Consider the following 22,284-nt stretch of genomic DNA (forward strand, 5'->3'; position numbering starts at 1 on the left):
AAGGTGGGATTTAAATAAGAGGACATTTGCAGCAGAGATGGCTCCCTCAATTAGGGGGGAAAGTTAGAACAAAGCCCCCCAAGGGAGGAGAGTGGGGAAGTGTAGCAGGGAGGCCACAGAGACAATGGCAGGAGTCTGTGGGTGAGTCTCAACCATGGGTCCGTGTAGGGAGAGGTCCGGCTGTCAGCTCCCAGCTAGACTGTGTCCTGTCATGTCTGTGTCTGTGTCTGTGAGATTGAGGCAGAGGAAAGGAGAGGTGCTGGGTGGACGTAGTGAGAATTAGAAATTGAGGGAGGGGGCACAAAGGAAGGGAGGAGAGAGACCAGGTGAGGTGGGAAAGTGGGATTAAATGCCCAGATCAGGAGAAGTGCAGTGCGTGGATAACGGGGGAAGGAGAGACAGGGAGGGGGAGAGGAGAGGGTGGTGTAATGGGTGCAGGAGATAGGTAAGTAGATAGATGGGCAGGTGGAGGGAAGGAAGGAAGTTGTAGAGGCCGTGTTTAGGGGCAGAGGAAGGGAGAGATGGATAAAGGCCTAGCCCTCCCTGGGGCTACCATCGTATTGCAGGCAGGAGAATCAGCAAGATACTTTTCTAACATTTCTGACATGAGCCAAAGAAAATGATTATACATTATGTCCCGATATATATGATAGGGAATCACTGTGTGTGATGTGTGCTGATATTTTAGGCTAGATTCTGTTCTCCCCTCCCTCTCCTCACCCTTTTCCTCCTCCTTTTTGAATGCTGATTTACACTCCCCACCCCCACCCCCATTATATTGATTTTACAACGCCTTGAAACACTGTGGGTCAATCTATAGCCACAAGGCAAGGAGCTGACTCCACCAGGTGCTGAGACACAGGACTTGCAGCCACAGCGTCAGCAGGGTTGCACCGCAGGCTGCTGCTGCTCCTCCCTGCCTCTCCACCTTCCCAACACACACTCTCCCTGCTAAAATACGCATATTCTATGTTTTCTGTGCTGCTTCTCCCCTCCAGATGCCTTTGGTATTAGTTTTATCTCATTTACAGAAAATCATAGAATAACAGAATATAAAAGCCTGGGGAAAAGCCTTTAGAGATAATCTCGTTCTTTTCTACTCCCTTGTTTTATAGAAACTGGAGCTTATACAGGTTTGTGACCTTCCCAAACCAATCAGTAGCACAGCCAAAGAACACAGGTCTTTCTAACGCCCATGACATCACACTGTCATTTTCTGAGTATCCACATGTCAAGGAAAGAGGAGAGGGGAGACCTGCTGTGATTTCTCACGGCACTAAACCCACACTTGAGGGATAACTGCAGGCTGTACACAACCCATCAGAAAGGCTGTAGAGGAATGGAGCTGTGGTTGCGTTGCTGTGTGATTTTTCTGTACCTGTCAACATTGGTATGGTTTTGGATATTGGGGGAATACACAAGGCAAGACAAGGTCTAAACATAGATTTGGACGTTTCAAGTAATGTTGATATTAGTTGCACGCACTGACTGCTTAGCAGCCATGCCTAGTTGCTAAACAGCACATTAATGGATATGTATAACATTAAATGTGAGGTTAATTTCTGTATTTTATTTTAACATTAAACTTGTTCTATATCTATGCAAACACTTCTTGATTCATCTGATCACACAAGTTAAACAAAATTGGAAAATATTAGCAAAACCTATTCAACAGGTAGCAGTGCATCCAGGTAAACTGCTGCTTGAGGGTGGAGGCTGAGGGTGGGCAATAGGGGGAGCAGGAGTCCAGCCCTGCACGCCTTTCCCCTTCATCTATAACCTAGGCCGAGCTTCCTGGTGTGCAGGGAAGGGGCAGAGCCAGGAGATTCTCATGGCCCGGCCCTGGTGATGGAACTGCGCTGAAGCTCTTGCATACGTAGTCCCACACCTTCCCCTGTGCACGTGACTCTGATAGTTTCGTAGCTGCTCCAGTATGCTAACCAGCTGTCCTAGCCCCTGTGATCCAGAGCCTCTTACAGGCTAGGCTCTGAATCTGTCTGGTGGCTGAGGGGTTTTTTAGAAATGATCCCTATGTGTGTGAAAGCAGGAACCCAGCCTGCTTTGATAGGAGGCAGCACTCCCTGCGTCTAGGCGAGCCCGATGCCTTTCTCCCCGCCCAGCCTCCAGCCTTATGTATCCTCCTTGTTCTTCTTTTCCCCACCATGCCATGGCCTCGCCTTCCTCTTCTTCCCGCCTCGGGCATTCCAACACACGCTCACACACGCACATGCACACACACACATGCACATGCATACATAACGTCATCAAATATACTCATGCAGGCTGCACCCTTGATGTCAAGGTCTGGCTGCCGGACCACGTTGTGAGTCCCTCAGAGAGGGACGCAACTTCTCTAGAAGCACTGAGACTATCAGCCAAATTTATCTTTGGAGAGAACAAAATCAGAATGGCTCAGGGTACCTTTGAAATGGTGCTGTCTCCATGGTGCTAATGATAAGCCTCAGAAAGCTTTTCTGTCAATAAGTGTTTGAGGTTTCATCTTCTGGGAGTCTGCACAAAGCCAAAGGGAAGCATCTTCCTCATGAAGCGACTGCATAATACACTGCATTGTAATGACTTCATAGGGCAATGACATTGCTCAGATCTTTACATTTCTTTAAAAGTTGTATTCATTTCTGAAAGAACCGCAGACATTCGCACAAACACTTAAACTTTGCTCCTTCTTTCACGATTTATTACATATAATAATTGAAATGGTGAGGACCAAGATATTGCCATAACAGATGAGATGGAATATTCCATCATTGATAGAGTTCTGACCTCCTGGGCTTTCATTTAAACTTATCATGTCTATTTGAAGTAGGTGGAATGATATTGATGAGACTTACATAATCTGTCATCTTCATAAGCTTCAAATTTAAAAAGCAAGATAGAGTTTAATAGCACCACTTGCCTGCAACAAGTGCCTTGAGACTGTAGTGAATATCTTACTCAGAGTTTTGAAATCATATGCCCAGCACAAGACAGTTTCTTTAGTTCTTAACTTTTTTATTTAAAAATTCAGTCACATAGAGTCAATGTAGGACCTGCCAAGTGGAAGCACACTGGAATCTCTTAGTCACCTTCAAATGCTGGTCTATGGGCTAGATGCATTAGGATTCCCCAGCCAGCTTTCTAAACAGTGCAGATACTCAGATCCTACCCCCAGGTGGCAGTGCACAGCCAGGTGTGGGGACCACTAACCAGTTTTCAAGAGTGTTCCTTGAGACAGAGTCTGATACTCTCTCCAAACGTGTTCCACTCAGAGAAGTTTGGGAAGCACTGCACACGATATCACTTCAGAGACTTATAATGTGCCTAGTCGTATTATAGGATTGTGGAAGTCATGCAGTAGAGAAACCATCTTACCCCGCATTTCCAAAATTTAAATTTTATAAATTTTGGATGTGTGGCCTTGGAATGTAATTTTTGCATTAATTTCCCAAACTTAAATGATATACAATTTTGGAATCCAATTTTTGCACTAAGACCCAATCAAGATTTTCCCAGGATATGGTTTAGGGGAAGGTAAGCTACTACAGATTTTTGAACAGGGAGAGCTCCCTAAATGTGTCTCTGAGTGGGGGAGAGTGTGAGATACGTATGTTTGTCAAAGAGAGTATGGTTGTATTAAGACTGGGAAGCACTTATCCTGATGAACTAATGTTTATTTAGTGCCTACTGTATGTCAGGCACTGGGTTGAGTTCTTTATGTGGATTTATTAAATTCTCACAACAACCCCACCAGGGCGTTATTTAAAGATAAGAGAGTGAAGCTTTGGAAGATCCTTCACAACTGGAACTAAGTGTGAACTCTGGTTATTTAACTCGTGCTTGGTTGTGGGAGGAAAGGAAAGTGAGACGTGGGATCAGTAGAAGGGTGAACTAGTGATGGTTGCTGTTAAAACCTTCATTTTCCAGAAAGGCATTAATTATAGAAATAATACTCTATGCATTTAATTCGATGCATTTAATGCTTTTGTTTTTGGGGGTTTGAGCACCCTCCCATAGGTTTTTGATAACTGCTATCACAAAAAGTCAGGGTATTGCTCTATTTAAATAACAGATTTTTAATAAAATTGCTAGCACTGTTTTCAGCATCTAGATTAATTGCCAATTCTGTGGTTATAATTACTACTGTTTGTTTAAAATTAATCATAAGTAACCAGACCACTGACATTGGGTCATAAGTCAAGGAAAGAGAAAAACTCTCCCTGAGTTTATTACGGGTATCCTTGCAACTTCTAAAACAAAAATATATACAGATGATATATTATAGAATTGTATACTTGAAACTTAGATAATTGTGTTAACCAATGCTACCCCAATAATTTTTTTAAAAATAGAAAAATATCAACAACAAAACGAGAGCCAAAAACACACCCATTCAGTTCATAGACTACACCTTAAATTAGTAACTACAGTTGCTTCTGAGGAGTTGCCAGGCAGACAGGATGGTTTACTTTTTATCATGTACATCTATGACTTACAAAAGTAAAATTTAAAATGATAAAAATACAACAAAAATCTAATTTTCTCTCCCATATGGAATCCAGGTTGTTTTACTGTTCATTTGATCGCCCTTGGAGAGAGACGCCTGTCTCCCATGAGAGTTGGAGTATAGGGGACTGGAGTGAGCTCCTGAGAGTGGGAAGTGGAGGTTTCCTGAAAGCATTTATCCTAGTGCCTGGGGCCTCCAGATTCTCCCCTTCCTCCTCTCTCTCCTTCCAAGTTCTCTCTGCCTCCTATGTTCTCCTTTCTCTAAGCAGTTTGTTTTCTGTCACCAGCCCTTGCCCTAGAATAGCTCCTCAGGTTTTCTTCCCCAACCTCCTAAGTCATTCCAGTCCCCACCCCCAGGCCCTGTTCAGTCCATCATGGCTCAGAGCTGGATTTCCGTTCATTGTCTCCACTGAGATTTATATTGAAGGCCAATATGAGAAATGACCATGTAAAGAACCTCTTAACACCTTCTGAAAAACTGCTAGTGAAGATATTGTACATTATATTATTTAGTGTTCTTCATGCAAAAGAGTCACATAATAGGAGTCTTTTATAATTTCGTTCCAAAAGTAAAAATATATGTTAAAAATAGATTAATATTATATTAATATTTTAACATATTGTTATGGAAATTTTCCAGAATTAACATATTATATATACAGTAATGAGCCAGATTGCCTTTCTTTGCAATAAACAGGATGTTTCTTTTTTGGTCTTGAAAAAGGTTTAATCCTCAGTTATAGCATTGTATAATATTTTTTCCTTTTTCTGTTTTGGAAGTTGTATTACATATATGTTTGTCACCTGCAATTTTTCTAAAAGTAGTAGTAATTGCAATTTTTTGAAATTTTCCAGGATTATTGACTTTTGAGCTCTGCATATTTGTATTTCAAAAGCTCAAATTGCATTATAATTATTCCTATTCCATGATTCAGATCAGGATACTTTAAAATTCACATGTTAGGGGAAAGGTAATTATCATCAAATGGGTACTACTAGGAGTCACCAAAATTTTTAAGTGACTTTTTCTTATGACTAAATACCAATTCATTGTAGAAAATTTAAATTGCAGATAGATAAAAATATATATGATCCTGCCAATCATTATTAGCATTTTGGCTTTCCAAATATGACTTGCCAAATATTTTTAAATTACACATACGTATTTTTTAAACCAAAACCACCATCTTTCTGTGTCGTTGAAGAGAGAACACAGAACCCATAACCAATTGCAATTATACTGTCAAAATGCTTGGGCAGTAGGAGCCGGTAGAAGAAATCAAATTAATAAAATTAATTTTTTCAATGGTAGAGGTAAGTTGAAGAATAATTCAGAACTGCTTTATATCATTTTATTTAATTTTTGAATTAATTTTTTAAATCAAAATTAAATATAAAATATAGATTGAGAAGTCCTACCAACCATTATCTCACCCATTCCTTCACCTGATTTCCTATGATAAAAATTTTTTCTTTAAACCACTTTACTGCAGTATGATTGACACGTAAAAGGCTGTACACATTTAAATTATACAACTTGACGAATTTGGGATAAGTATACATCCATGAAACCATCAAGGCAATAGACATATCCCTCACCTCCCCAAACTTTCTCCTGTTATCATTGCTATTATTATTATTATTAGTCGAGAACACTTAACATAAGATCTATATCTTAGCAAACTTTAATTATACAATGTAGTATTGTTAGCTAGAGGTACTATGTTATATAGTAGATCTCCAGAATTTACCTTGTATAACTGAAATTTTATCCTTTGACCACTGGTTTTCTGGGTTGGAAATAAGAATATGTATGTCCTACTTAGACAAAAGGCAGCATATTAGATACATTCTTCCATACTTTTCTCTTTTCACTTAATAGCCACCCTGGAGATCTAACATCTGAAAACATAGAAAGCTTTGTCAGTTTTTATAGCTATGTACTATTCAGCTCTGTGGATGTACCATAGTTTACTTTGTCACCTGCAGACCATCTTTTGCTGCTATGAACAGTACCACAGTGAATATACGTGTATATCCATCACCTTATACACATGCGAATCCAACATTAGGAAGTTTTCCAGGATTAAAATTGCAGAGACAGAATATTGATAGAAACTGTCAAATTGTCCTTTGTAAAGATTACACCATCATTCATTTCTATCAGTATGTATCACCACAGCCTCATAATTATTTATTTGAAAAACTGCGTGTGATTTTTAAAAAGCTAATTCCATTCCAATGATGTTGGCTTATTAGAGTTTATATTCTCTGAGCTCAAACAAATTGTTTAATATATTAATTTGAGGTCAGTATAGCCAGCTCTTTATTATTTACTAGCACAGAAAGCCATGACACAGATGTCTATAATAGTGGATAATTCAGTAGTAAATCAGTTCAACTTGGAAATGGATTGTAACTTTTTCTCTATTAATTTTTTTTTTCCCTAATGATGTCTGCATTAGAAAACACTGACTCATCATTTTTAGCACATACTTGCTATGGTGGAAGGCCAAGAATTAGAAGTTGTATAGGATTAAAAATTTTTTCCACTTTATCTCTGGGATTGTAGATGATTCTAACTTGTTCTTTTTGATATTCATATCTATATCTTTAAAATGTTACAATGTGTTCAGATGACTTGCATAAAAAATAGGTTTGTAGTTGCTATTAAAATAAAAGGCCAGAACAAGTATAATATTTCCTTATTTTCAGCCTGAGGAGTATAAACCCCTAAGGGAAACTATATAATTTTAAGTAGCTCTAGTTAATCAATGTGCATTTTAATGAAATTAGTCCCAATGTATTTAAAACTGCTCTTGACCACGTCATCCCTTAGTGGAGAAGCCGTGTGTACAGCACGGAGGGTTTAGGCGGTTGTGTGAGCCTCCGCATCACCCTCTGGGGGCGGGGGCGGCAGCACAGAGATGCCTGACTCAGCCTTTCTCTCCCTGCAGCATCTTCCTCAAAGAGCTGGAGAAGTACGAGCAGCTGCCTGAGGATGTGGGACACTGCTTTGTCACCTGGGTAACGCACCCCAAATCCTGTTTCTCCCATTGCCCCGTGCTTTCCAGGAGTGCAGATGGTACCAGATGGCATCACTGTTCGGTGCCTGCTCTGAGAATTTCTCCTGACATTCTAACACAGGGCCAGGGACTGCAGGAGGCCATGAATGGATCTGAGAGGAACAGCCCCTCCCTGAGGAACAGAGTCCTCTTTGGGAAAAGTCCTTAGACACTGTGTCCAAGTGCCGTGTTAGGTTTTTAAGCACTTTCTAAAACTAAAATATCAGGAGACTGGAACAAGACCACCATCCTTGATAGAGAACTACTCTAGCTCCACCCACTATTTTTGTTTTGGTTTGTTAGGGTTTTGTTTGTTTGTTTACCTAGGTGAGGATTAGGGAATTAAAATTTTAGGAGTACATCAAGCCACCACACCATTAGTTACATCTTCTTCCTTGCTAGAGAAGAGCGCACTCCTTGGGTATCCATCCCAATTCTGACCTGCTAGAGGAGTATCTGCTCTTTCTTCTAGGTGCTATTGTCATGGGCCAAGTAAATGGGCTGCATGTATCAGGTTCTAATTATGTAAATGGAAACGTTATTTTCATTACCATCTCCACATCACATTATCCTCAGCCATGGTTTGTGATCTGAGTACAGAGATCTCCAGAGAAGGCCATGTAGGACACTTAAGTGCAACTGAACATGGAAATCCTTCTCCAGGGTCAGGAGTTCTAATATTTAATAATTATTTTCTAGTTATAACTTCTGCTCAAAATGGGTGAATTACGTTTCAAGAATTAATGATTCAAGAGTTAATGCTCTCAACAGCCTATAGAATAGGCAGGGCTATGGTTGTGTTTTATGTTTTAAAGATGGAAACATTTCAGATGAGCTGAGAGATCCACTAGTCCACTGACATATATCACAGTCAGTTCCACAGTTCAGGACCTGTGTTGCTTTCTTTTCATGAGCCTTCCCATTTGCTCCCTGGCACTAAGAAGTCTTAGACTGCTACCTTATTTTGTGCTAATACATTTTCTACCTCTAAATACATGCACACATCATGTTAATGCTGATAAACAATTCATGATTCCTTGCACAGCCAATGTAGAGGAGAAAACAAGATTGACCATTAAGTGAAGGGATTTTTTAAAAACCCTGTTTCATACAATTTGTGGATTTGCCTTACAATCAACCATAAGTATGATTTAGCAGCATCTCTTTAGGGATGATGAATGCCTCCCAGGTGGTACAGAAACCCAAAAATTGGTTTCAGAAAACCTTTGGTGATTGCATAAAATATGCACATTTTGCCAAGCATTTTCCCAAGATGACTTTAAGTCTTACAATCTTACCTATGAATGTAGTGTAGGAGTAAATGGTAGAAAGAGTTATTTGTAACGTATTAAAAGGCTATGACCAAGACACCTGAAGTCCACCTCCGTGGGCTCCACCACTTTTGAACAGTTTTCACATCTGTAAAATGGGGACAATGGTAATGAGACTCACCACATAGGGTTCTCTTGATGTAAAGCACTTAGTGCTGGCATAAATGAAACCTGCTACATATATGATGCATATTCAGGCTGCTTTCTTAGAAGAGGGCATCCCAAATGTTCTGTAGGCAGCATTTCATAAATGGGAAAGTACCTGGTGGCCAAAATACACATACTTTTCCCAGTGTAGCACTACCACAGAGGGTCCTGAGAGAAATAAGAAATGAATTTTCACCAAGCCATAAGGTTCTTGATGTAAAGTAACAATCTGGTTAGGACTCATTGTTCAGACCCTGTCCCAGAGGGTCACCCTGCTTTCCTGTCCCCCCATCATTGCTTCTGAGAAGCTGGAGATGGTGGCATAGTCAGTTGACACCCCCTACAAATTACCCCCCCCCCCCATGTAGACATTTGGAGTAGAGCAGATCTAGTTCTGAGATAGTTCATTTTCATTCCTTGATTTTTGCTTTCAGAGCAAACACTGTCATTGTTCAAGACGTGAGGCACGATTGTAGGGAATCCCAAATTGGGGATAATCTCTAAATAAATTCTGTCCAGCTGCAGGATACTTCATGATATGTGAATTGGTTTTGCCAATTCTTTCCAGCATGACTAGTATTAAAATGAAAGTGCGCTTTCTCCTGCTGTTAGGAGAAAAGCATCCAAAGTGTGTCTGGGGAGCATGGACCGGATAAGCCCAGAACATTTGTCACAGACAGTCCTGTGTCACACTGTATCAGGGTTTAACTGCACAGCCCTTACTGGGCCCTGTAGGCACAGTCAACAGAAGGAAACAACGAATGGATGCTTATCTATCATTGTCTTTCTTCTTTCTAGGCAGACAAATTTCAGATGTATGTCACCTACTGTAAAAACAAACCTGATTCCAACCAGCTGATCCTGGAGCACGCAGGCACCTTCTTTGATGTAAGCTGTAGTTTTCCATTCTTGAGCCACTGAGGCGCGTGGAAACGCTTCATTGCTCTGGGATGAGTTACTGTCCTCTTTTCCTCACCTTTCTTTACTGGCCACCCCAAACCTCTCTCTCACGGGTAGGGCATGGAGGGAAACAAAAGCCGCGCTGGTCTTTTGTTTTACCCCATCCCATCTCAAGTGCTGTGCTTTTGGACAAGGGATGTTTGCCTCCAGCCTCAACTCCAAACCAAGCTAGCTGTAAATCTGTGTAGAGGATCCTGCTGCAGGTGTTGACTAAGATGCTTCTCTTCTACTTAATATACAGCTCCCTCAAATGGGGGGTTCCCAACGTGTGGTCCTCAGACCAGCCACATCACCATCACCTGAGAGCTTGTTAGACATGCATATTTTGGACTCCCCTCCAGACCTATTGCATCAGAATCTCCAGGGCTAGCACCTGACAATCTGAGTTTTAAGGAGCCCTCCAGGTGCCTCTCATGCCCACTCGAGTTTGAGAATCACTACTCAAATGCAGTTGTTTCAACCTTGGCTACACATTGTACAGATATATCACATTCTGTTTCTCCACTCATCAGGTGATGGACATTTGGGTTGTGTCCACCTTTTCCATATTATTAATAATACTGCAGTAACATTGTGTACAAGTTTTTGTGTGGACATATGTTTTCATTTCTCTTGGGTCTACAGGGTGGGGCAAAAGTAGGTTTAAAGTTGTGAGCACTCAAAACAGCCTATTCTTGTGTTATTATATATTAATTATTGTACTATTTTCCATATGAGCAACTGCAAACCTACTTTTGCCCCACCCTGTAGACCCAGGAGTGGAATTGCTGGACCATATGGTAACTCTGTGTTTACACTTAGGCCTTTACAATAACCTCCTAATCAGTCTTCCCATCTCTATTTCCCAACCTCCACCCTCTTCGTTGCTATTAGGCTTAAATTTCTCTTTCTGAAATATTGCTTTCACCATGTTTTCCTTCCATTTAATGTCTACGGTACTTTACATTGAGAAGCTCACCATCAAATCCTAAGTTTTTATTCTAGCTCAACCTCATCAATGCCCCAAAAGCATCTTGCTTATTTAGCTGTGTTTCACTTTTTCTAGAATACAGGTGTGCATCCTCTATACCTTTCAGGCATGGTCCTCATTGTCATCTAAATACATAACAATTACTTCTTGTGTATTTTGCTTTATATATTTCCCCTTTGTAGAGTACCATTCCTCCAACTTTCTGCTTCACCACCCCTGCCTGTCCTCTAAGCCCCAGCTGAAGGCTTTATCTCTGTAAAGCCACTCCTGGACCCAGGGACTCTTCTCTAGTCTCCCTGGTGGTAACCAATGAGACTCTCCATTCCCTTTTTCTCTATCTCATGTGTGTGAGTATTGTCAGCTAGTTAGAATATAAGGTTCTTAAGGGAAGGGACTAAAATATTGCCTTTTCTAATGTTCATAGTCCTTCAAACTTGGGGAGTGGGAGGGTCATTTTGGAGGTAGCATAGAAAGTGGACTAAAGTGAGAGCTAGAGCCACAAACAGCAGTGGAGGCCATGGCCGCAGCCTGGGCATGAATGACATGGGCAGTGTTGGTGGAAAAGGCCAGCAAAGACTTGCCCTCCCCGGTGTCAGGGATCACAGAGAGAAAGCAGCTGGAAATGACTCTGGTTCCCAGCTCCGCAGCCCTGAAGAACCAGGGAAGCGCCTACCATTGGTCCCAGTGAGCAAGGTAAGAGGGCGGGTGGAGAGTCTAAGCTGGGATGTGTTAAGTCTGGAGAGAGGAGGAACGAGAAATGAGATCTGTCCTTGTGCAGCTTTAGGAGGGAGACCCCAGACCGATAAAGACTCGGGCGCCATCAGAGTAGAAGTCAGAGCCTCACTCTCTGCCTTCCCTTTGTTCTCATCTTCCCTTATCCCCCTTTCATTTCCTCCATTCTGGGTTGATTTCCTTCCACTTCTGCTGCTTCTGTCATTTATCTCATCACTTTCTTTTTCTATCTTTGTCTTCATTTCTTAAGTTCCATTTGTTCCACAAATCTGCTTTCTTCCCCTAAAGTTTCTCCCCTTTCTCCATCTCTCCTTTTCTTTCTGTGTATATATGCACTGTCTTCTCTCATATTTCTCTTTCTATTCCCCTCTCCCCATCAAAGAGCAGTTTCTCATAACTGCCTACCCTCTGCTTTTCTCCTCTCTTCTTGCCCCGCCTGCCTCCTCCCAGAACACACATACGCATGCCCCCGTGTCTAACGGTGCTCCTTTCATCCTGCAGGAGATACAGCAGCGGCACGGTCTGGCCAACTCCATCTCTTCCTACCTAATTAAGCCCGTCCAGAGGATCACCAAGTACCAGCTGCTCCTGAAGGTACCTCCCCTCCCCTCTGTGGCTCCCCCTACCCCACGACTGCCCAGGCCCAGGGAGGCCCAGCTTTGTCCAGGGATGGGAGAGCTTCCACCTGAAGACATGCCCTCTGCCTTGAGCAGAACCTCAGAGATGAGCCCATGCTGGCATCGCAGGCTCCGGACTGCATGTCCTATCCCATGAAATTCCAGAGGCTTATTCACTGAGGGAAAGAGGAGAAATGGGAGCAGGAACAGGTTGTGACTATTCCTACACTCACCCACCCCTGCACCTCTCTGAGCGATTGCCACCCCAGCCACTGCCTGGTACGTAGAGCCTGTCCTGTCCCTTTCTCCTGGGGCAGGTTCCCCCTGCTGGCACCTGCTTCTGACAGGATCAGGGGTCAGGGTCTCAGGCGCAGTGCCAGTCTGCGTGGGCATGGAGGCCCAGGGCGGCACTGCCATTGCCTTAATCTCTGTCTGTCAGACTGTGAGGTTTCTGAAGGAAAGTAGTTGAAAAGTGAGTATTAAAACACAGTGACATGCGGTATCCATAGGATCCCATGTATTAGAGGTTCTCCTGGAGCCAATCAAGAGATTGGGATTTCCTCCTAAGTCTTTTCTTTAAAAGTCAAATAATAAAATCATGTAAACTCCTAAGTCATTTGGGCTAGTTCTTCTCAGAAAAGGATACACTGACATATGACATTTCTCCACAGAAAGCCCGGGAAATTGATGTTATAGGCAGTTATATAACCCCGGTCTATCCTAATTCTTAACGTGTAAAAGTGCACTTTTCCTTAAGTTTGAATATTTTGCTGGTTGCTCCGCAAATGCAAAGGATAGTGAGAGGCATATTGTAAGCAGTATAGTACCAGAGAAAAATCTAATGAAATTCGCTCACATTTACTTAATTAATTAATTAATTAATTAATTAATTTATTTATTTATTTATTTATTATTTATTAAATATATCTTTATTGATTTCAGAGAGAGGAAAGGAGAGGGAGAGAGAGATAGAAACATCAATGATGAGAGAGTTATTGATCAGCTGTCTAACCCGCAACCCGAGCATGTGCCCTGACTGGGAATCAAACCCCGATCACCTAGATCCTCACGCTCAACCGCTGAGCCAAGCCCTACCGGGCTTGCTCACATTTAGAGATGCCTGCAGAATCTCATATATTCTAGCTTCATTAAACCTGGAAAGCAGTCTAATTTCAAATCTAGGTTTCTAGTCACGTTAGAGAGCGAGCCCACGGGTCTCCCTGGCTCAGCACCTGTGGTTCTGGGGTGAGCAGAGTGGGGGCAGCAGTGAGCCTGTGCCCTCTGGGTCAGGGCAGGGCCAGGAGCCGTCCTTCCCCATCAGCCTTCTTCAAGCCCCCTTCCTGTCTCCAGGAAGAGACTATGGGCTTCTCCTGCCAGGCGCCCAAGCCCTCTGGCTCTGTGGAAATGACAGAATGGCAGTGTGGCGTGGTGCCCACGGCCTTTACAGAGGGCTAGTGTGAGGAATAACCGTGTGCTGGACACCTCAGCTGCTTGGGCAGAACTGCTTTTGGAGATGTCATCCTCTCTGTGTTTTGGAGTTTCTTATATAAAGACTTAGAATTTCTCATAAGATCTCAGAGTGAGGCATTGGCAGGGTGGGGGGGTCTCTCCTGAAAAACGGATATGCTTTCTACCTCTAGATCACAAGAGCTTTAGGCCCTTCTTTGCCAATGCAGATAGTCAGCATTGAGTTCTGGGGTTGCTCACCAGTAGTTTCTCCTTAGCCCAGAGCTCTGTGCATAATTATCCTCCCCTTTCCTATCCCACAGAATGATTTTTCTTATGCCAAAAGATTTCTTTAAATTTACTTTTGTTTTTTGGGATTTTTTTAAATTTAAGTATCCCAAGCCTTTTCAGGAATTGGCGGGGAGGGGGAAACAACTCACCCATCTCCACTGACAGTGTCTTAAATCAGTTGAGATGCAGCTCTAAGAGAAAGGCGGCTTTTCACCTCTCCCTTTTAAGCCCATAAGGCTGAGGTTCCTAGGATTAATTCTGTGACATGGACAAGGGAGGGATGTGGAGAATGGATGGGCTGCCCTGAGTTGTGCTTTAGGCAGATGGAGGGGTGGGCTCTGGGCCTTCATTCCGCATTGAATGTTTTAGGAAGACGTGACTGTGCAGGTAACTGAGAAGGGAAAAAATAAAGTCATGGGAATTTGTGGAGAAGTGGTAGAATTATTGGGGAAAACTCTTAAGATAATTTTGGCCTCTTTTAAATGTGCTGGTAGCATAGTGCCTGCTGAGTAAAAGAAAAATAGTTTGCTGAGCTGTTCCTATAAATAAATAATATGGGATTTATTTTCTCATTAAAGTCGGTTTTATTCCAAATAAATTGATATTTAATTATCAGTATCCTCTGGGGTTCCTCACTTTAGGTGTTACACGAAAGTAAAAACTATTTATCAGTTCAAATGTTCAATATTCTCTATGTAAATCTGCTACAGCTGTCCTTTGGGGTGTAAATGAAATGTGGAGCCTTCTCTTTATCATAAACTATAGCCAGGATCTGAGGAGAACTTATTGGCTCTGCTGGGTGATTAGTGGACTTGCCAAATTGCTTTGGGGGTTCAACTAATTGGTGTTTTCTGTTGTAAACTGAAGCATATTTCTTATTTCTCTCTTATGTTTCTGCCTAGAAGTTCCTTTGATTATGTATGAAAACAGGGGTTGGGAGGGTTAGTATGAGAAAAGCAGGGCGAGGGGTGGGAATCAGAGAAGTTCAAGTTGGCAGAAGAAAAGCAACTTTCTGAACAGTGATGCCATTATACTGACCGGTGCCAAAACAGAGCTGAGAACTGACTGATTCCTTCTACCTCCCAAACATGTGCTCTGGGCAGTTCACCTCTTCCGTGGATACTCAAAGTTCCCTTCTTCATGTGCAGTGTGTCCAGGATAACACAAAGGATTGGAATCTTGTACCAGATGCTCACTAATCACATGTCTTACTAAGTGTAAAGCTTTGCCAATACAGTCATGTGCTACCTAATGACATTTCAACCAACTATAGATGGCATTTATGACAGTGGTCCTATAAAATTATAACGGAGCTGAAAAAATTCCCATCGCCTAGTGATGTCAGAGCCGTCTCGTAGCACAACATGTTACTCACATGTTGTGGTGATGCTGGTTTAAACAAGCCTACTGTGCTGCCAGTCATATGAAAGTATAACATGTACAATTATGTACAGCACGTAATACTTGATAATAAATGACTATTATTGGTTTATATATTTACTATACTTTTTAAAAATATGTTTTTATTTATTTTTAGAGAAAGAAAGGGAAAGAGATAGAGAGATAGAAACATTGATGAGAGAAACATCATTGATTGGCTGCCTCCCGCATGCCCCCTACTGGGGATCGAGCCCCAAACCTGGACATGTACCCTGATCTGGAATTGAACTGGTGACCTCTTGGTTCCTGGGGCGATGCTCAACCACTGAGCCACACCGGCCGAGCGTATTTTCTGTACTTTTATTATTTTAGAGTGCACTCTTTCAACCTATAAAAAATGTTTGCTGTAAAATAGTGTACATGTTACATGGGCAGCAGCCTCATACATTTTATGTCTACCTCATCTCTTGATTGCAGCATTCTCTCTTGTGCTGGATGTATATTAACATGCTGTACAGGCTTGTAACTTAGGAACAGTAGGCTATACCACACGGCCTAGGTGTGTAGCAGGCTGTACCTTCTAGGTTTCTGTAAGTACATTCTATGTTTGCACAACGGTGAAATCGCCTGCTAATGCATTTCTCAGAACATATCCCATCGTTAAATGGAGCATGGCTGTAATTTTAAGGATACAAATAATCTTAGGGAAGAGGTAAAACAGAAATCCAGGACTGCCAACAGCTCCAAGTCCCTTCTTGCAGAATCGGGATGTGTCGTGGCCCCGATTAACATACAAGGTTTCTAAATGATATATCATATCACCTACCCTGAAGAGAGCCATTTTGGTCATGAAGCATACTCACTTTTTGCTTAAATAGTTGCATAGCTTACATGATACTTTCCAGGGAGCCATGCCCATAGAGTCCCAGATTCCAGGTGTGTTTACCGTAAGACATCCTGGATAGGCAGGCCGTATTTGTTCTACTAAAAGCATTCCTTAGCAAGTATCATTCGTTTATTTGCTAGAAGGTCTGTCATTCACATGTTTACAAAGCTTGATCTGGTTAACTTCTTTCTTTCCTGGAAGTGCATTCCCACCCATCCACCCATCCTCCCCACCCAAATCCCCTAAGAAGAGAGCATGGATTACATATCTGTTGCTTAACTGTTTTCTTCCCAGTTTCAAAGTGAACAAGATACAATAACCCTGATAGGAATAATGAAAGCCAGCATTTTTCTGATTTGGTCAAAATCATTCCATATTGTCTTTATGATTCCTAAGATGGTTAGAAATTATCTTTCCTCCATCACCCAGATACCATATATCTTTTATGGAGATGGAAATGGCCTAGTTTCCAATGAGGAAGTAAAAGAGAGGGCATGCTTCTGAAGTCTCAGTGTGGTGAAGGACATGGAGGAGACAGGGTTGGACTATTCGACTTGGATTTAAGAGACCTGGATTCAAGCCCCTGCATTACCTCCAATGAGTTCTGTAACTTGGGGAAAATTTCTAGACCTTTTAATCACAGTTTCCTCATCTGACAATGAAAGGACTAGTCCAGAATCCCATCTGTCCACCCCAGGTTAGGAACTCCTGAGCCATAGAATCCAAAAATCTTCTCTAACTCTGAAATGACATAAGCCTGTAATGTCTGTACCCCAGACTGCTCCCAGTATGGTGGAAGTCAGCATTCAGGCAGTAGAGGTGTATACATAAAAGTGCAGTGATGAATGAATGCTGGGCATCCTTAGCACATGCACACCCTTGTCCTCTCTTCATGATCCCACAGTACTGCACCTCTGTTAATGTGCTTTGCAAGGGCTATTCCCTTTTCCAGGAGGGCAGTCAAGTGACAGAGAATATCCTAGTTGCTGACATAGTGTCAGCCATTTGGGAGTTGGATTGAATTGAGTTAGTTTGGATGAGATTGAGCTGAGGAAGCTCAGTTGGGGGAAGAAATTGTGGTTGATTTCCTTGGAGATAATCCCACCCCACTGCACCCCACTTTTCTTATAGCTTAGAGGGAACCATTGTAGGGAATGAAGCTGGCGTGTAATTGCCTTGATGGGTTAGGTGGTGGGAAGGTGGGGAAGCTGGAGGAAATGGTTCTAATTGTGCTTGGACTTTTTCCCCAGGAACTTTTAACTTGCTGTGAAGAAGGGAAAGGGGAGCTCAAGGATGGCCTGGAGGTGATGCTCAGTGTCCCAAAGAAAGCCAATGACGCCATGCATGTCAGCATGCTGGAAGGTAGCTGTCCTCTCAGCCTCCCTGGGGGAGCCTCCTCCTTTCTTAAGACCAGAGAGCTGTATCATAGGAGGGAAGTGGCCTGGAGTCAGGCAGGGCCAAGGCTGGGGGAGAGCAGCAATGGCAAGTTGTTACATAGGTCCTTGGGTGGTGCGTGAGGAGCTCCACAGGGTCCAGCTCAGCTAGCACCCACCTCCAGGTAGGACCAGGCCTGAGCCGTTTCAGGTATGTGGACTACTTGTTGCCTGTGAGGTCCAGGCAACGAAGTCCTTCATCGTTATTACAGATGTGCCACAGCCCTGACCCACAGCAGTCCTTTCCATCTGCAAAGCAATTGCATTGTATTTGTCAGCAGAATACGCAGAAATCCTGCAGGCATGAACACATGCACACCATCCTCAGCCCAATGCCCTTCTTTTTTATTGTAGTAAAACATACATAACCTGAATTTTAAGTGCACCATTAAATGGCATTAAGTACATTCACACTCGTGTGCAACTACCCTTATGCCATTCCTAGCAGGTGAGAAAGTCCAGCCAGGTAAACCTGGTAGGACTTCACTGAAGTACATTCAGTCCACTGGAACCATGTCTTGTCTTGGGACTCAGAAACCTGGTAGAGTGAGACTCCAATAAAGTGCTCTTAACACCGCAAAACAGATGGGCAGAGCAACCACATTGGGGTGGAAGTTCTGAGATGAGTCGACTCCTCCAGGTTGGGGCTGCAAACAGGTATGGAGGGAGATAAGTGTACTTTGTTGTAAATGTGTAAACCTGTGGGCTCTTTTTTCTCTTATGGGCTCTTTCTCCCCCATCACCTCCACCCCCCATCTAAAACACTTGGCTGGTCTCAATACTTCTGGGTCACCTTTAGCAAGGAAGCCCCTGGGTGCACCCTTCTCCTCTAGCCTTTCCCTGACCTGTACTCTGGATCTAGCTACTCCAAGTACGGTCTGTGGACCAGCAGCATCACCACCTGTGAGCTTGTAGGAAGTGCAAAGTCATGGACTCCACCCCATACCTACTGAAGCCCACCCTCTTGCGGGGTGAGGGGTGGGCAGGAATCTGTGTTCTCACAACCTCTGGGTGATTCATATGCACAGTCAAGTTTCCGAATCTCTGTTAAAGATGTAAAGTGGTATAAATATAAACTTTTGAAGGTTTATGCCCCACCATGTACAAGAACAATCAAAGGAAGTAGTCCTAGGAATGGACTCTGAGAACTAGAGCCATGCCAAGTAAAATGGGGTCAAGGGCACTTGGTCAGGCAGTGCGCATCCTCAGCCCCACTCTGAGCTCCAGTCAAGGTCAGTGGGAGATGTCAGGGAAGGAGTTGTGGGTTCGCCCTCATAGGAGGTCTCAGACCGACAGTGGAGCTGTGGGGAGGTTGCATAGGAGCTTTGCAGGAGGTTCCACTAGCCCTGGTTATGTGTGGGAGAGCTGGTGCAGCAAGGGGGGTCTGGTCACAGTTCTAAAGAGTTGTCTACTCATGTGCTCAGGCGTCCCAGGAACCAGCAGAGAGAAGGCGCTGTGGGAGCTGAGGGCGCGAGGCTAGCACAGCCTTTCTCCAAGAGGGGGTGGATCATAGCACCCTGAACGTGGCGCTGGAGAAACTCCGCAGGGTGGAAATGGGTGTTTTTCAGGGTTCGACGAGAACCTGGACGTGCAGGGGGAGCTGATCCTCCAGGACGCCTTTCAAGTGTGGGACCCCAAGTCCCTGATCCGGAAGGGGCGGGAACGGCACTTGTTCCTCTTTGAGATCTCCTTGGTTTTTAGCAAGGAGATCAAAGACTCTTCAGGACACACGAAATATGTTTACAAGAACAAGCTACTGGTAGGTGGGGCAGTGGGGTAGGACTAGGCTCCTGGTTTTCATAGAGCCCTTGGGTAGGAAGGGATCTTGAACGCTTGGCTCATCTCTCCCCCAGCGCCACACCTGAGCCATCCTGGACAAAAGGAAGTGCCTCCTATTTGGAAAGCTCCCCCCCCTCGACTCCCACTTCTGCATTTTAGAGTTCACAGCTCTTCCTCCTGTTTGCTTTTAGCTCCTCCCTCTTCACCTTCCCTCCCTACTACCTGCTAATCAGGCGCAAGCCTGTGGGTCCTTTCATCCCAGGTAGATGAACAGAATGTCCAGCCTTTGGCAGTTTGATTGACAGAAGCCCCTTCCTCGGTCCTCTCCTCTTTGTTGCCTTTCCCTTCCCACCCCAGCCCTAAGTTTCCCCACTGCCCTCCCCTTCCCCGCCTCTCACAGGCATTTCCTGTCTACAGACCTCAGAGCTGGGTGTGACCGAGCACGTAGAGGGGGATCCCTGCAAATTCGCCTTGTGGTCTGGGCGCACCCCATCCTCAGACAATAAAACCGTGCTGAAAGTAAGTACTGCTCTCTGCTGGGCACAACACCAGGGTTGGGGGTGGAGGGATATGGGCACCTGACACCTAACAGTTGGGGCCTGTCTTGGGAAAGGCAGCATCGCACGGGGATTGAGAGGCAAATTCTGTGTCATGAAGTAGACTCAACACCTCAAAGACGAGTGGTCCCCTAAGTCCATGCACTTGTAGGAGCTTAGAGCAAAGAAGGCAGGATGAGGCCCACTGGGCTTCCTCAGCAGGGCCCACTTAAGGACGGTCTGTCCATGTGTCCCTTTCAAGTGTCAAGGACAACAGTTGACTCTTTGACAAAAGGCACCTTGATTTGCTCTACATTCATTCAACATTTTTTCCTGAACATCTTGTACATATAAGGTATTCTGCTCAGTGCTGTGGGGGACACTATGTGTAAGACGTGGGCCCCGTCCTTCAGGAACTAGCGCTAGTAAATTATATGTGTGGGAACGATGCTGATTGAGAGTTACACTGAAAAGGGCCTCTCACCAGATGACATCCTGGAGGAGTCCTTTCAGCTCTGCAGGGCGCGCGCACCTGGGAACCGAGTCAGGGCTCTTGGGAAGGATCCCTTACCCTTTGGGAGAGCATGGAGGGACCTGGAGAGTGTCATGCTAAGCAAAATAAGCCAGTCAGAGAAAGACAAATATCACATGATCTCACTTATATGTGAAATCTAATGAGCAAAATAAAATGATGAATAAAATAGGCCCAGAGACGTGGAAACCTAGAACAGACTGGGGGATCTCAGAGGGAAGTGGGTGGGGGTTGGGGGGTGGGGAGGGCGGGTGTCAGGAAGAGATAACCAAAGAACTTATATGCATATATGCGTAGCCCAGGGACCCAGACAATAGTGTGGTAAAGGCCTGGGGTGGGGTAGGAACCGGGTGAAGGGGGGCAATGGGAGAGAAATGAGGGGAATATCTGTAACACTCTCAACAATAAAGATTTTAAAAATATTTTTAAATGAAAAAAGAAATGTTAGTCTCACTGAGAAGAGATCCTGCCAATGGAGCACCCATCACCCCTTTGCTTAACAGGGAAGCACCATCACTGAATTGCCAGCACAGCTACCTGTCGGGAGACAGAATTACCTGAACAAAATTCCACAAAGACAAAAGGGGTTCCTGGACTGGGAGTAATGTCTCTGATGAGTAGGGTTACCAGCTAAGAACTCAGGGCTGACCTTCAGTTGGCACAGCCTGTGTGGCATCCTAGGTGCTGAACATCCTGAGCTCTGTCCACATTAGCTGCTGCCTTCAAATGCCCACTTTCTGCCCTGCCAGTGCTCCCAGACCTCTCAGAATCCAGTATCTGAAGTGTTCATCACTTGCCCAGGGGGCACCTACAGATACTGCTCCAGCCCCAGGGCAGATAGCAGTATTGGTGAACACCTTATGGGTTATAAATACTTGAAAATCACCCTATACCAGTCTCCATTGCATCTCAGGGCCGTAGCCCTGCTTTAAGAGTTCAAGCAGCATGTCCCTGGGATTGAAGAGTCCTGAGTATAAAATGGAAATAAGCTCCTCAAACGTTCAGTCTCTTAAACGTAATGGGCAAGAGGAGATTGAGAGTTGTTTGGGTGGAAGGGAGGGAGATGGGTTCTGACTCCTTCTCCCTGTGGCACTCCAGGCCTCCAACATCGAAACCAAGCAGGAGTGGATCAAGAACATACGAGAGGTGATTCAAGAGAGGATCATTCACCTGAAAGGAGCTTTAAAGGAGCCAATCCAGCTCCCCAAAACACCAGCCAAACAGAGGAACAATAGTAAGAGGTAACCGGCATCTCTCCCCCACCCCCCAAGTCCTGCCTCACATGCTTCCAGGGGCAGGAGAGAGGTGAACCTTTGCCTCCCCTGGGCAGCGTGCTCTGTAGGTGGCACCCCTCTCCAGGAAGCCCCACCGAGCTCTCCCTAAGACGGGTTACCTTCTCTTTAAGCATCTTACTAGTGACTGTTAGTTCAGTTCAGCAGGCTTATTGAGCGCCTCCTATTTGACAGACATTCTACCAGGTGCTACAAGAAGATAAAGGAAGTGAAATGAGCCCATTCCCTCCAGAACCATCTAACAGTCATGTCTCACACATGACAGAGAGAGACAAAGGAACCAGTGGGAAGTGGGGATAGTAAATGAGCACTAGAGTGGCATGTCTAGGGAAGACTTTTAGGTGGGAGGTGGGCTGTGAGTGGGGAGCTCTGGGCTTATTAGATAGT

At 44.0% G+C, this 22,284-nt stretch overlaps 1 protein-coding gene across 6 annotated transcripts in view; it reads left to right on the plus strand.

The window, feature by feature from the left end:
• The window catches only part of KALRN (kalirin RhoGEF kinase), a 573,972-nt gene that overhangs the window by 381,348 nt on the left and 170,340 nt on the right, over positions 1-22,284 (plus strand). For all 6 annotated transcript variants that reach the window (XM_087818187.1, XM_087818188.1, XM_087818189.1 and 3 more), the window contains exons 26-32: positions 7,458-7,527; positions 9,842-9,931; positions 12,207-12,299; positions 17,576-17,687; positions 19,327-19,517; positions 19,955-20,056; positions 21,704-21,846. In XM_087818187.1, coding sequence (XP_087674313.1) covers positions 7,458-7,527; positions 9,842-9,931; positions 12,207-12,299; positions 17,576-17,687; positions 19,327-19,517; positions 19,955-20,056; positions 21,704-21,846 — 801 coding nt within the window. The remainder of the gene's footprint in view (positions 1-7,457; positions 7,528-9,841; positions 9,932-12,206; positions 12,300-17,575; positions 17,688-19,326; positions 19,518-19,954; positions 20,057-21,703; positions 21,847-22,284) is intronic.

The sequence above is a fragment of the Miniopterus natalensis genome, chromosome 6, assembly GCF_054644295.1.
Source record: "Miniopterus natalensis isolate mMinNat1 chromosome 6, mMinNat1.hap1, whole genome shotgun sequence".
NCBI lineage: Eukaryota > Metazoa > Chordata > Mammalia > Chiroptera > Miniopteridae > Miniopterus > Miniopterus natalensis.